Here is a 16225-nt window from a genome sequence, read left to right as displayed (position 1 = left end):
GAGGCAGTGGTGATGGCTCAAGTGATTAGGTTTCTGCCACCTATGTAGGAGACCTAGACAGAGTTTCTGATCTTGGCTTTGTCCCTTTCGAGCATCTGGGGAGTCACTGAACCAGTGGATGGGAGCACTTGCTGTGTGTGTGTGTGTGTACGCGCCTGTCTCTGCTTCTCATCAAAAAAAAATAATAATGATATTTTAAAAAGCTGAAATTCCTTCAGAGACCACAAACAGCATACAAACAATGGGCATGGGCTAGATGAAGACAGCACGGAACAGCAGCCACTATGAGGAACCTGTGGAGCCCAGGCAGTCTACAAGAGCTTGGCAAAGCATCCAAACTCAAACACTGGGACAATCCTTTTCTGGCCAAACTAAACATGCCTTGAAGCTCTGCTGAGCCCAGTGACATAAGCTTCCAATTTTCGAAATCTTAAATTTAAAGGATGAAGTATCTGAGGGCCAGCAACATGAAGAGGCTTCATCTTGTCCTTCATTTGAAAAAGAATCCTTGAGCATCTGCTGTGTGCCAGTCCTGTTCTGGGCTCCAGGAAGATAACATGAGCAACAGAGACACTGGCCTTCTTTTCCTGAAATCTACTATCTCCTGGGGGAAGTAAATAGTAACCACATAATGACCAGAGTACAGAAATTCAATCTCTGGTGAGCATGAAGGAAAAGTACACAGAACTACACAAACACTGAGCCCTGGGAACAGGACTCCAGCCCGGATGCGCTAGGCACAATCCATATGGGAAGAGCCCCAAAAGGCAATGTCTTTTGAGCACCTACTCTCCAGTCACCAACTTGTGGGTAAGAAGATATACCTAGTACAGCACTACCTTACAGTAGCTCCTTATGTTTAGTGAATGTTTGGATCAAAAAAATTAGATAACAACTGAAAACCAATTCATAGAATAAGGAATCAAATGGGTTTTGATAAATGTTCTAATAACAGTTAAGGATGCTAATATTGGGGGAGGAAGAATAAATAAGGAAATGAACCACTGGTATGAGGCAGTATTTCTGCAGAATGGGAAATGGATTCACTGAGGACAAGCAAAGGACACTCAACATTTCTTAACCAAAAAATAAATAAAAATCAAAATACACAAGTACAAATTGGGGAAAATCTCTTCATATAAAACAGCAAAGTATTCTAAAGGCTTGAGTAGCTGTATTTGATAGTGATTTGAATATACCAGAAATACATTATTAGTTTAAGGAGAAACCATCATGATACTAGGGTGTGCTGGTCTCCAAAACAGAATGCACCCATGGCCATCATGGATATGAGAAGATTGCATATGAAAAATTACCACAGAACCACACAAAGGAACAAAATTGCACCCAGGAATACAAAATAGGACTTCTGCTTAAAAAGTTAATTGTAGGAACAAATACCTAAACAGCACTGCATATAGGAGGGCATTTCATAAAGTTTATGGAAAAATGAAAGTAAAGAATGAGCTTATTTTGGTGCAGAAAGATTTCTGAAATTCATGCAGTTTTTTCATAGCACATACATTCCAAATTTAACTCTCACTTTTAATTCAATTTTTGCATGAACATTGTGGAGCACCCTCGTACAGAACAAACCTGTGCTCTGGGGCCACACCAACCTACATTAGAACACGTCGGCCCATTATTTTATCTTGTTTAAGATATTTAATTTCACATTTTCTCCACCTAAAATAATGGGATAACAGTGCCTATATTATCAGATTAATGTGAGAATTAAATGATAGTATATATGACATGTTGCAAGACAAATATTTTCAGTAATTATCATTAGAACAGCACCAATGATTGACCAATAACAACAGTAACAACTGTAGCCCTCATTTTATAATGGAGTTCTGTGAAGAATTGTTTTTTTCATGTCCAGAAAAAGAAAAAAAAATGAACAATTTGAGCTTAGTTTGATCGAGAAGGTTTAGATATTATATTCTTCCACTTCCTGATGATAAACCAACAGACTCAACTACACAAAGAGGTACTGAAATCTGTTAAGGGAAGTCAAGGAGGAGAGAAACGCTGTCACAGATGATTTAAAAACTCACTAGCAAGAGTTCACCTCGCTATTATTTAATAACCTCTAAGTCCATCCTGCAGAGAATCCCACTCTCGCCAAGACAAATAAATGTACAGTTGATTCATTTTCCATCCATCACTCTGACAATAACCCTTAGGAATCCAGAAGATGGAGCACTGCTCCTTTATGATAGATGACTTACATGGCATGGGAATTCAGTGGTGGCACCAAAACCCAAGCCACAGATGAGAGGGGCTCAGCTGAGCAGAGAAGCAGCCTCTGTAATGAGCAGTGCTTTGATTTTATGCTTGTATACATGATTCCAAAACTTTTGGCACCACATAATAAACCAATCTTTTCATTCTATTTTGCTCAAGATTTTTGAAGGATTCTTAAACATTAGGTAAGAAAGAAGGTTCAAACAATGTGCTTCTTCAACTTTATCTGCCTCTCTGCATACCTAACAATGGTAGCTTTGTCATATAGTTCATATTGGTTCTTTTGATATCTTCATTTTTGTAGGCATAGAAGAGTTATCATTGGGTTGCTTAAAATGGTTATGGTTATATTATTGATGAAATATAACTTCTGATGGAAATAAGAGGGTACTTTTCAAATATCAGGATTTTCTAAAATAATTTCTTATAATTTTTATCAACATTCCAATCAAATAGCCAAACACACATGTATTATGCTTTAAGTGCCTAAGATATCCATTTCTGGATGTTTTCTCATTAACTGCTGTTATTTTAAAGGACACAGACTTAGCAGTTGTTTATCAAAAAGAAAACAATTTCTTTAGGCTAGTGTTTTCTCATCAAAGGTGAGAGAGAAGGAAATAAGCACGTTAACACCTTAAGCAAAGCAATGAAAAGAGAAAGGGTGCATGAATTCATAAAATATGAGGGTACATAAATTCATGAAACATCTGGGACATGGAATTAAAAATAAATATTTTGGTGCAAAAAATTGAAATCAATGTATAGTAGGGGTCTTCCAAATGTTCATGGAAAATGTTCATTAGATTTTAAAAACCTTTTCATAAGAATAAACTACATTTCTTTTTTTAAATTTTTTTTTTGACAGGCTGAGTGGATAGTGAGAGAGAGAGAGAGAAAGGTCTTCGTTTTTGCTGTTGGTTCACCCTCCAATGGCCGCTGCCGCCGGCGCATCGTGCTGATCCGAAGCCAGGAACCAGGTGCTTCTCCTGGTCTCCCATGGGGTGCAGGGCCCAAGCACTTGGGCCATCCTCCACTGCACTCCCAGGCCACAGCAGAGAGCTGGACAGGAAGAGGAGTAACCGGGACAGAATCTAGCACCCCGACTGGGACTAGGACTAGAACTAGAACCCGGTGTGCCGGCGCCGCAGGTGGAGGGTTAGCCTATTGAGCCTGGGCGCCGGCCACTACATTTCTTTAGAAAGATAAAGTGTTCCCATCTGCTGATTCAATCCCGAAACACCCACAACAGCTGAGGCTGGGTCAGGTTGCAGCTGGAAGTAAGGAACTCAATCCAGGGTCCCCTGGGAAGTTGAGAGGGCCCCAACTACTCGAGCCAACACTGTGCATTAACGAGAATCTATCAAACACTCTCCTCTAAATATATCTTTTAATTCCATTTTCCATAAACTTTTTGAAGTTCCTCCAAATATAAAAAGTTTACAAGAAGTTAATAATGAGCTTGTTTATTTGCCATCCCTCTAGAGTTTGACTTCAAAGATGTTCCATTTAGTTTTATGCCATTCAGTGCTATACAAACATGGACTCATTTGCTTCCTGTTTGTTTCTTCCCAACAACAGAATATAGGTCTCCACACTAAGTGATGCTAAAATATCTGGAAGGCAGAATAAGACAAATTATAATTTTTCATGTCATATTTTCCTTTTCGAAGAATAAAAAACTGAAAATTTGAAGAAAAGTAGAATGATTATTTCGCTATCAAGGCTACAACTATAAAAAAAGTTTCTTTCACAATATTTTTTTTTTGGACAGGCAGTAGAGGGAGACAGAGATAAAGGTCTTCCTTTTTGCCGTTGGTTCACCCTCCAATGGCCGCCGCGGTAGGCACGCTGAGGCCGGCGCACCGCGCCGTTCCGATGGCAGGAGCCAGGTGTTTATCCTGGTCTCCCATGGGGTGCAGGGCCCAAGCACTTGGGCCATCCTCCACTGCACTCCCTGGCCACAGCAGAGAGCTGGCCTGGAAGAGGGGCAACCGGGACAGGATCGGTGCCCCGACCGGGACTAGAACCCGGTATGCCGGCGCCACAAGGCGGAAGATTAGCCTAGTGAGCCGCGGCGCCGGCCAATTTCTTTCACAATATTTCTAAAGCTTTTCAGATTTATAACATGATACATAACTAAAACAAATGCATGACTTGAGTTCAACACTACTTTTTTTTTTTTTTTTTTTGACAGAGTGGATAGTGAGAGAGTGAGAGAGAGACAAAGGTCTTCCTTTTTGCTGCTGGTTCACCCTCCAATGGCCACTGCGGCTGGCACTCTGCGGCCAGCACACCGCGCTGATCCAAAGGCCAGAGCCAGGTGTTTCTCCTGGACTCCCATGCGGGTGCAGGGCCCAAGCACTTGGGCCATCCTCCTCTGCACTCCTGGTTCATAGCAGAGAGCTGGCCTGGAAGAGGGGCAACCAGGACAGAATCCAGCGCCCCAAGAACCCGGTGTGCCGGCGCCGCAAGGTGGAGGATTAGCCTATTGAGCTGTGGCGCAGGCCTCAACACTACATTTTTATAAAGCTAAGTATTAAGTGAATGACTAGAACTATTGAGCAGTTCTTTCATTTTGCACTGTCTCATGTACTCATACACTATTGGGGGAAGATAAAGATTTTCCTCTACCAATTCAGAGCTGAAAAAGTTCTATTAAGGAATGAAGACCCTGATTCACACAAAGTCTCATTCTCCAATAGTACATGTAACATACATTCGAGGGTTTATTCTGCTGCCTACTATTTTTCTCCCCCAACTGACATACTCAGTTACCATCACAGGCTTAGTAAAATGGTATCAGTCACTTTCAGACAGTTAATATTCCACTGTAAAGGCTACAGCAATGCCTGGTCAAACTGCACAAAGCTAATCTACGGCCATTTTCTCTGGCTTGCCGTAACACAAAACGTGCGACTCAGTCACCAACGATGGAGGTCAATTGTGTCTTCTGGAGATGCCAGTGTAGAGCTGTGCTCCCTGTCACAGTGTGTTTGCAAGCCACCTGCAGATGCACTGGAGGACCACCCATGCACCCTGAGTCCATCTGGTAACAGTGGGACCAGACTTGGGATTCCCATTTTTCTTGTTGTCATGACACTCCTTTTTTCATTCCTCTCACTCCAGACCTAGAAGTCCTGTCAAAAACATAATTTATTGATAAAGCTGAACCACTAAGGGGATGCACAGTGTGTCCAGAAAAGACAATGTTTCCCCCTCCATGATTTCATTCGTCTTTGGCTCAGATCTGGTGAAAGCTTGATATTATTACCCTAACATAATTGCTCCAGAATATAACAAAAGTATTCTTGGTTAACTAGGGCGTATTTCTCATCACTAACATTCAATGCAATTAACGACTGGCTACATCAGAATGTTTGCATGTTCAGAGAAGTACCATGCTACTTCTAAGAGCAAGGATTTTCTAGAAGTGAGAAAGTGAAACCGAACATTCGAAGATCAAGAACATTTATTACAACCCTAGAAACGTAACTTAAGCTATTTATTTATGCTTTGTCTAGGCATAAGTTACTCCACCTCTATACAGAAGTTAATGCAATTACATCTGTCTTAAGGTAAACCTGATGAAGTTTAATTTGTATTACGATCTTTAGACGTGAAAGGATAATTAACATTATTTTCTTTTTGACTCAGGTGAAAGCAGCACATGTTGACACTAAATTTTAACAGTTTTATACTTGCTCCCACACTTTCATATCTTAGAATAAAAAACAACTCCAAAGATTGATATTTTTCCAGTGTCCTACACCAACCTTTGTCCATTATTCTGCTTTCAATCACAAAGCCGTAGTTAAGTGAACACATGCTTTTGGTCACATTTCTTTATTGTTAATTCTTCACATCTCTCCCATTTAGGTCCAATAACCAAATGCACAGTTCATAATGAAAGTGTTTACTTTCCTTATGATTAACTTCCCTTCGTAATTAATGTTCCTAATCCTCTGGGTAGCCTTATTACATCTCCTCTACAGTAACATGCTATCTATCAGAGGAATACATTTTCATATTTTAGAAGGAGGGAGAAGCTCCGACAAGCAAACCCCTCACTGGCTCTGATTCAAGATTAATTGTACCAAAAGGTATTAAAAATTATATTGGCTGTTTTTACTGCTAATATCAAGTGTTCTATTGACTAATCCTCACCTGAGAAGACCATGATTAAATTACAAGTGTAAACAACTCCTATCGGCGGACATGAGGAACACCTTGAGGAGTTTCACCATCTTGATATACAAAGAGCTGGTAACAAAGGGGTGACAGTGAGGTCTGGCCACAAGGCTTAAGAATCCTCATCTCCTCCCCACCAGGAGCTCTTCTGAGGGACACTCCAAGATCTCTGCTTGCAAGTGTCTTCTCAAAGCTCTCACCAGGCAGGCAGCATTGCCCAGATTTGTTAACTCAAGGCCACCGTATGGCATGTGGGCTGAGAGGTTGATGTGCTCGCTCTGCTTTCTCTGAAGCCTCCTTCGAAAGTACTCCTCAGCCTGAGCTCAGGCTGTTTGCCTTAAAAGGATAAAATATCTGTAGGGGGAAAAAAAGCTGTAGCTGGCTGCAGAGACATCACATACCAGAAGCAGAGGCACTACAAGCCCTGTACTGCCCTTCCAGGAGGTGCGTGTGGATCATTGTTTTACCTTCATCAACTTAATACTGCATAGCAGCAGCTGGAATCCAAACGGTCTTACTGGCTATTGAGGCAGCTGCCCTCAGTAAGACTGCAAAACAAACTTGCGAGGGTGGTTGATCCCAATGTGGGTCATTTGAACAGTGGCCAGCACTCACGGCTGGCAGGAAAGGGGAAGCGTACTCACTCACTAAAGACAGCTGCTGTCACTTTTGTGGCATGTCCCATAGCAGGCAGCCACAGATAACACAGTGAAACTGACAGGTCTAGGTGCTGCAGGGACTGGAGAGCTGGAGTTGCCGGGTTCCACTGCAGGCAGGGAGTTGGGGTTGGTCCAAAAGCATCAAGGAAGCAATTTCCCCAAAGAACAGGAATTCAAGTAACTTGTAACAAACTTGAATAGGCTATGGCAAAGGTGCTCACTCCTGGCCACATATTAGAATCACATCAGGAGCTAAAATAATATATCCATACACCAGGTCCACCTCAGAGCAACTAAATCAGACTGTCCAGAGAGAGGATTCCAGTAAAGATAGTTTTGAAGCCCTCTAGATGATTCTAACATGCAGCCAGGGATGATGAGAACCAATGGGGTGGGTAGCATAGCGACTACTTATTTGGGAGAATAAACTCTGAGATGTTAACTACATAGTGAACAGCTATCATTTGGCAAAAAAAAAAAAAAATTCACTACTACTTTTGCAAACCTCTAATGCTTACAGGTTTTAGCCAATAAAGAATGAACTCTTTAGGAGAAAAATGTATTCTAATACATACACCCAGTTGTCTTCCTGTAAGAGTGGTTTCCAAATTTTGTTGTACATTGAAATTACTTGAGATATCTTTTTTAAAAAAATACTGGTACTTATCTTCTACCTCTAGACATTCTGACTTTAATTGAGTTGGGGTAAAACTGAGGCATTGGATTTTCATAAAAGTTCCCCAGATGATTCTAACGTGCAGCAAAGTTTAGGAATCACTGTCTTATTTCTTCCGCTTTTCCCAAGGTACTTCTGCTTCCTATTTAATTATTAGCGAACAGATATTCCCCTGAGAATAGCCTATCTTTGCTTTTAAATGCCAAATCCTCCTAGTGGCTAAGGGAAAAGTCTCTGAATTTCAAATTCAGGCTTAGACTTTTACTAAATGTGTGTGATCCTGGGCAAGCTACTTAACTCCTCTGAGCCTCAGTATTCTATTCCTGTGAAATGGGATCCACATTAGATTCAACAGCGTACCTGGAGCACAGATAAATGCTCCATAAATGTTTGCCATGATGACGATGATGGCCAGTAATTCAGAAACAGTGATGCACACTGACTTACTGCTCTCATTCCTTTCCTCTGCAAGGCTGGCTGCACAGAGCCCACCAAGCCCTCAATGACAGCAGATTCAAAGGGAAAATACAAAGAATTCAAAGCAAGCACTGGTGTAAGGGAAAATATCTTCATGATTTTCTGCCATTATCTCATCAAGGCTTCGTAAGAAGGCAAGGCTTCAAACTACTTCGTGCACAACGTACCATTTTATTTGCAAATTCTGTTCCAGTCTTACTGCCTATTTACTCACCCACAAAGCTCACCATCTCCCCTTTCCAACTTCCTTGTAAATATGGCATAGCTCTAACAACTCGTCCTGTCTGGTCCTTGCCTGTCTCCCCACCCCCATACACATCTCTTTGCATTCTACTCTCTTGCTCTTTTTTCATTAATAACTGTAATTACAAAACCCATTCAGAAACAAGACACTTCGGAGAACATACTATTAGTCCCACCTTGTGTTAAACATCTGTTTTGTGTAGCTGCAGTTTTTGTGCTCTTGTTTATATTTACATGACAGTTTTGGAGGAGAACATTCCTCTGCTCTTATAAGCAAAATTATACTTAGAGAATTCAAACAGGCTGCACATTTTTAACTCCTCAGGAAATGTGAAAGAGATGCTGAGGAACGCAGTCACGGCAGAAGATGGTGAGAGAGAAGTAGAACTGGTGTCAGAAGGCTGGATGTGAGGAAGCAGAGAGGGACTGACAGCGAAGGGGTGGCACACAGCACCAGTTCCACAATTCCGATTAGGATTCAAAATGCCACAGATGTGATTGTATAATGAGCTGTTGAGCACACTGGTAAATGCTGTTTCCAGCATGTGCTTATTTGTGACACTGCCTTGGATTCTCGGCGAGCGGAGAGTCCGCATTGTGAGCCACAGGCCCAATTTCTCGAGATGGGCAGCAGCACCTATGGTGGAGATGGCAGAAAGAGCAGCAGTCTAGTGTTCGAATATGGTTGCTAGGATACCATGGAGACCCTCCATTGCTAGGCAGACTAGAAAAAAGAATATGTCCATATGCCTTCTAACCTACAAACAGCAACAATAGAAAGAAACATCGTCCTGTCTTTCTCTACCCTTTTCCATTAGGAATCCAAACCCAACTCTGTACTGAAATAACAAGTGGTGGAAGGTTAGAAATCCGGCCCAGTAGAGCAAGAAAGCTGGTCATTTATATTCTCAGGCAGTCTCCAGAGCTGCTATATTTAAGGGCTTGTCAGTATTTTCATTATAAGCCCTATTTTAGGGGCACACAACTTGACTGTGCTTCACAACACTCTAATAGAGTTTAAGCAACCTGGTGTCATACATTTTTATAAAGACTTCCCCAACTTTCATTTTGCTGCATAGACTGTAATGTCAAATTAACGATCAAACTTAAACTGGAAACTGTCAGACTCACATGAGGTCAGAATTCCACTCCTCCAAGAAAACAGGGAAGATGAATTTCAAAAGCCAACTTCAGTTCCATTTTCATCTATGTCCAGTTTGCGTGGGTATGTGAGGAATGTGCAGTGCTGCTCTGTGGCATAAGATTATTTTCAATGGGAACACGTGAAAGTCAGTGGAAAAGAAAACTTGGTTTCTTTAAGGGTTTTAGTCATCTGCTGCCTGCTTAAATTAAATGTTCTTACCTACTTAGTATAATTATAATTACCACTGGGACTGGGCTGCCCAGGGATGGAGGCCTGGACCAGTACTCTAAAACTGAGCTTTACTAGTTGGTAATAATCAGTACTTGTGAAATGCACACTCCCTTGCACGCGTGTGCACACACACACACACATGATTCTTAATTATTCCAAAGTCAGGTGGAGATGCCCTCTCACATACTTTATAAACTCACAGAGATCAAGAGCCTCATTCTCACTGGCCTAAACTAGCCCCTCCATTGCCCCTTGGATACTCTAGAACAGCCACGAGTTGCTGCCATTGTCCAGACACGACGCTTTCCTTATCTGTCGCTTTGCTAATGGCACGGACAGTATCTCCCCCCTTCCCCAGCCCACCCAATGTCACATCAGATCAATCACCTGTATCATGGTCATCCTTCAAATACTTCAAAAAACCTTCACTTCCACAGGAGTTTCTGTAGGCTAACATTAAATGTCAACTACCTTAGTTATCACCTCTCTGACTCACCTTACTCTAATTTCTAGAATATTTATTTGTGTGGTCTTGTTAACCCCTCGATGGAAGGACCTATGTATCTCTCTCCCCTCTACTCTATGCTGTTTTGTACCTGGAGGCCAGCCCACAGAAGTACTGAACTGAGTTAAAGGGCACATTTGGAATTTAATCCCTACCTTTAAAGAATCCTGTTTTAATATATCATCTAAGATATAACAGAATTCTAGAATTCTTTCATCTTCCAACAGAATTCAACAGAGTCTTCAGGAAATCTTTCTAATTTGAGACATATTACTCTCAAGGTTTAGAAGATGTTTTCGAAAGTAATACTCCTTAAAAAGAAAAGCATATTTTTATTTTCATCATAAGCTCTTCCATTGCACTTCACAATCAAAAAGTGAAACAAACAAAAAATTGTCATCATTCTCTGAAATTCAGCTGCCTCTGGGGTGAAAAGCGACAGCTTGACAAAAACATGGACAGTAACAACTGTTGATAGGAATTCAAGTCTTTTATTCCAACCAAATAACAAGGAGCACTGTGACAGCAAAATGGAAAAGGTTTGGGAATATTTGCAATAGGTAAAGGGTTTAGGTCAAAGTATCAGAGACTGGATCTTCTAATTTGCAATAGTCTTATTTTCAGCAAGGAAATGTCAAGAAATAAAATTACTTCTAAAAGTCTGTAAGAACCACTCTATATAACCAACAGGCTATCTGATCTCACATAATGGATGCTTGGCTTTTTTTCTTTTTTCTTTGTATGGGTTGATTTGCTCAATTTATTTCAAAACATTCAATCTGGTTGTTTTACATTCCAGAGTATCTATAGGGTAGCAGTGAAATATAGATTCCACTTTACTACAACAGCTCTCCGATTGTCATTCATAACATAAAAAGAGCTCACGGACTACCTCTGTACACAGAGGCTGTGAAAGAGACCAACAAAATTCTCCCAATGCTTGCAACCACCACTACCGTGTAGGTGCAGCAGGAGCACCCTGGCTCTGTGCTGGAATCTGACAGAGCCTTCCCTTCAATCTCCACATCAAGGAGAAAATTCCAAATCAAAAGTGTTATGACTAACATTATTAAGTTCCACTATTTTCCACTATTTTCAAGTGATCAAAAATAACAAAGAAAGCAGAATTTTCAAAGAACTACAGCCTCCGGAAGTCAACAACAATAAACAAAAACTAGACAAACACATCTGCAATACATTATGATAACTGAACAGAACAATTACTGGGCAGTTACCTACATATAATGGAAAAAGAACTGAAAAAACTGTGAACATGATCTTGAATCGTACACATGAACTTGAATAGACTTTACTTGGATGGTTTCAATTTTCATTGAACTCATAATAATCCATGTGTAAGCTCAAGAAAATGACTAAATTTAAGTGGCAAAAAGATGAAATATAAAGACAAACACTTATTGCCAATATGCCTAAGTAAACAAATTATTCACAGTGAGATAAATGAAATGAAAAGAAGTCATCTTGGACCTGCAAGGTTTGTACAGCCATTCACAGGACTTGAGATAAAATCATTTTGCATACAATGTATTTCTTTTTCTCTAAGTAAGGTACACAGCTACCACTCAAGCCAGTTTTATTCTAGTTTTCTTTATGTAAGTGTGAAAAAAGAACAGATGTTTTTCCAAAATTATTTAAGCTTGGAAGACATTCTATAATTTTCTTCAATATAATCCTTCAGAATCACCAAAATGATCATGGGAATACCTTAATAGCCGAGTTCTTTAAAATGCAAGTTGTCAAACAAATATCAGAACACACCCATTGTTCAAAAGATAACATGTTGATTATAACGGGATGTTGTGAATGATTTGCCACACTAATTTCATTTTCTACCATGGCCTGTTTTTTTCAAATCTAGTTATCCTACATGCCAAGCACCAAGAGGCTTCTAAAACTCACCACATTCTACAGTTCATTCCCTACTGCTTAGATTCCTTTAGATCTTCTATAACAGAATGTTTAACTGGAGTTCTCAGCTGGCTTGATCATGCTTCATTATAAAATCTATTAAAATAGTATGTTTATCAAAGCCTAGTTTGCTCTGTGTCACTCCAAAGTCCTGCAGATACTAAAATGAGGTCCTACAGGATACTTAAAGACGCAGAGAGCCCATCTTTGAGTTATTTTCTCATTATGCAAAGCTTAGCCCGCGAGAGATGGCCATGTACCTCGTTAGCTCAAACAGGCAAGCACGCCAGGACTGCAAATTAATTTACCAAAGTTGAGGTGGATTCGGAGACTTTAGGTTTCTAAGGGAAATCTATGTCTGCTAAACCATCAGGGCAACTCAGTAAAGACAGGATCTCAAGATCTACCTGTATTGTGTCTTTCCGGCCCCTTGGCAGACTTCAAACCTCCACCTTTAGTTAAACTTGCATGAGAAACAGCATATGTCCCACGGGAACCAACACATGTGTACGCACCTAGGTACAGCTCTAAGTTTTCAAAACTGTAATTAGTACGTACTCATGACTAAACCATCCAGTAGAGAAATGGGCATAAAAAGCCTGTGCTGACTCTTTCTCCTTGCATTAACTTCTTGTGTTTATGAAGGGCTTCAAGAGACTGTGACTCATTATGTAACATGTGTCATCCAGCCAATGTGATACAGTTAGAAATGGAGTAGTAAAGTCTTCGGTTTTCTATCAGCTATGCCATCATCTATTAATTCAAAAAACCACTCATTTGGGTGCTCACTCTCATTCTACATTCACCTCATGTTCCCCCTGCCTTGCTCTCCACATGGACTCTGAGTTGAGGATTGTATAACAAGTTTCATTCAATTTTTCCACCCAAGTTATGAAGCCCTCTGACATCAGAACAACACAGTTCTTTAAAATGCTAGAACAATATGAGAGTGGTTGTAGAAGAAGCCAGAAGTCAAGCAAACAATGTGTCCACATTGTAAATAAAGGTAAAGGTATGCTTCTAGTTTTGACCCTGGAAACATGCAACCCCCTTGGGAGATGGAGCTGCCCCACTGGTGACATTATGCAAATCCCTTAAAGGAAAACAAGCACTGTTCTCCCCCTGGATGTTATGGGAAAAAATATGCTTAAAAAAATCAACAGACTAGGCTTTCACGGATAGATTGGAAATGTTATCCGATTCAAGAAATCAAGAATTCTTCCCTTTTGTATGCCACAGACTGATCTTTTACACTTTGATGACAGAACGTCAGGTTTGAAGGGTACTGGCTTGAAGCGCTGGCACGTAGAGAAACCCAGGAGCGCCACACAGGCATGGAAAGTAAGGGTGAGAGCAGACGCATTTCACTTCACGTGTGATTAGCCTGCACTTAGTGTTTTCCTGCTGGCAGGTTTGCTTGGGCTTTGGGGAGACAAGGTGTTTTCGGGTTTTTGTCCTTTATTCTATTCCTCCTTTTATATCACTCACACGCACGGTTCGCACACACACCTGGGGCGCAAACTCTGCCTAAGGCAGGTGGTATACGTGAATGTATATGCATATTTTTAAAAAAAAAAATACCTTGACATCTGACAAAGACACGAAGGCAACGTAGCTGCAGCGAGTCTGGCTCTGAGAAACGTGCACAGCCCGACAAGAAGTGCCGGTGAAAATGAAACATTTCTGAGGATGAGGACAGACATGGCAAGCGGGAGGGGCGGGGGCCGACAGACAACACAGAGAACCGCAGCTCCCCAGCGCCAGGGCGCCACACCGACCCGGCGCGCAACCCCTGCTTACTGTGGGCTCTTGGGGTAGAAGGGCAGGGTCACATGGCTGAGATCCTGGATGTCGAAGGCGGTGGGCTCGGCGGAGATCGCCTGGCGCTTGGTGCGCGGCTCGCCCTGCACGGTGCTCGCGCTCTGCTTCTGCGCCTGCTGGGTGGCCGGCCGGATCACCGAGCGGTACTTGTCCAGCTCGTTCTGCAGCTTCTGGATCAGTTCGTCTTTCTGGTCCAACTCCAGCTCCAGCTCGTCGATGAGGGCATCCCGCTGCCTCAGCTCCTCGATCTTCTCCTGGAGCGCGTACTGCAGGTCGCGCAGGGTGCCCATGCTCCTCCGGGCTGCCGCGGGCTCCTTCCTGCTGCTGCTTCGCGTCTCGGGGCCGCTTCCCCTCTCGGATCAACTTTCCCCAAAGTCGCCGCTGCCTCGCGAGTGCAAAAGCTTCCTACTTGAGACCAAAGCCAGCCCTGGCTTCTGAGCATGCCCAGTCCGCCGGCTCCAGCCACTGAGAGTTTCAGTGTGCAGATTCCACTTCTCGGCGCTCCGGGAAGAGGCTGAGTGCGGGGACGAGCCAGGCAGCAGGTCCAACTCGGCAGGAAACCCGGAACGCGGTGGGCGCCCGCCGCGGCGCAGAGCGGGTTGCGGGAGGCGGAGACCTAAGTCGGGAGCTCCGAGCGGCGGCTGGTCTGCGGGTCGCTGGCGCCGGACGCCCCAGGAAGCCCGCGGTGTGGGAGGGAGCGGACGGCTAGGAAAACCTGTGGGGCGCGCTGCGGGGTGTGCGGGCGGAGCGAGGCGGGGGCACTACTTTGGGGGTGGGGAGGTGGGAAGGCGAGGCCAGGGAGGACCCCGGGCGGAGCAAGGAGGCGGCAGCCGGCTGCAGAGCATACCAGGCTCGCGGATGTCGGGCTGGGAGCGTGGCGAGGGCTTCGCAGGGCAGCGCGCGCGGTGGCGGCCGAAGGCTCCGAGCCCCGGAGGCGCGCTGACCGCCAGCCTCACCCACGGAGCTAGGCGGGCGCGCGGCGGCGACACTGCGCCCGCGCTGCTCCCACGCCGCCTTTCCCGCGGGAGCGCGGCGCACAGGTGGCTCGGGCTGGCGGAGAAGAAACTTGCCTCCTGGCAGAGGCGAGCGAGTGCGCGCCTGCGAGGGTGCCTCGGGCCGGCGGCGGGCTAGCGACGTGCGGATGCGGGTCCTGACCCCCTCCCCGCGAAGTGTGGCTATGCCGCCCACCCCTGCTAGTCACTCCTTACCCTGCCCCTTCCACTCTGAGCTCCACGAACTCTTTTTCCGGCCAAAGCCATAAAGGATGTGGGTCCTGGAAGGCCCCTGCCCTGCTCCGTTATGCCTCCCACCTGAGCAGGTGGTCTGCGGAGGGGTTAGCGCTGGGCCTCGCTGCTGCCTTTTGCTGAATGTGGTTGGGGAAGGGGCAGGGGTTAAAAATCATTCTCAGTCTTCAAAAAGTTCGTCCTGAAATCGAATCATGCCTTTAAATATGTTCCTCCCCAACCCCAGCTGTTAGCAATGCATCTTCCCATTGGAATGGCAAGGAAGAAAGCCTGACACTAACTTTGAAGAGGAAAAGACTCACAGAGAAGGGGGAGACGACCCGGGCTGCAGGACACTGCGCACCATAACGCCCCGCACCCCACCTCTACCCACTGGGGCCGCATCCCTACCCGCACACTGGTCCCTAAAAGGACAGCTATCAGCATGCTGTCTGCCCATCGGTCACTCTCCCATTAACAAGCACATGTGCTCAATCACCAACAGATTTACCTAACACCTGAATCCCTACTCATTCCCTAAACCTTCACCAGCGGATCCAGATCTTTATTAGCAACCTTTTAATGATCACTCTTGGGCACACAGTATTATAACCATCAATACTCACTCTTTTCTTTGACCCTCCCTCAACACTAAAACAACGTAGACAGAAAATGAATTAAAACTGAGTTGCATCACAGAACTCTTTACTGCAATGTAAATTTACCCAGGGACACTAATATCACTCACAAAACCAAAAGGACACCTTGCACACTTTTGCTTCTGAATGCACACTTTTTGTACTTGAGGTAAAAGAAAAGGCAGCAGCAGTCTCTGGCAAGGTAACAAGCGTTGTGATTCAAAGTGTACTTGTTGGT

The 16225-nt window shown here is 43.6% G+C and overlaps 1 protein-coding gene across 2 annotated transcripts in view; it reads right to left on the bottom strand.

Annotated features, from left to right (window-relative positions):
- PRKG1 (protein kinase cGMP-dependent 1) overlaps positions 1-16225 on the bottom strand; it is a 1351832-nt gene that overhangs the window by 1249481 nt on the left and 86126 nt on the right. The window contains exon 1 of one of the 2 annotated variants that reach the window (XM_062214514.1): positions 14106-14700. The exons of the other annotated variant lie outside the window; for it this stretch is intronic. Coding sequence (XP_062070498.1) covers positions 14106-14416 — 311 coding nt within the window. The 5' untranslated portion in view covers positions 14417-14700. Of the gene's footprint in view, positions 1-14105; positions 14701-16225 lie in introns of those variants that run through there. 2 annotated transcript variants of the gene reach the window in all.

This window comes from Lepus europaeus, chromosome 17, assembly GCF_033115175.1.
Source record: "Lepus europaeus isolate LE1 chromosome 17, mLepTim1.pri, whole genome shotgun sequence".
NCBI classification, from domain to species: Eukaryota; Metazoa; Chordata; class Mammalia; order Lagomorpha; family Leporidae; genus Lepus; species Lepus europaeus.
The sequence above is the reverse complement of the archived record's forward strand: the minus strand, read 5'-3'. Positions and strand labels throughout refer to the sequence as shown.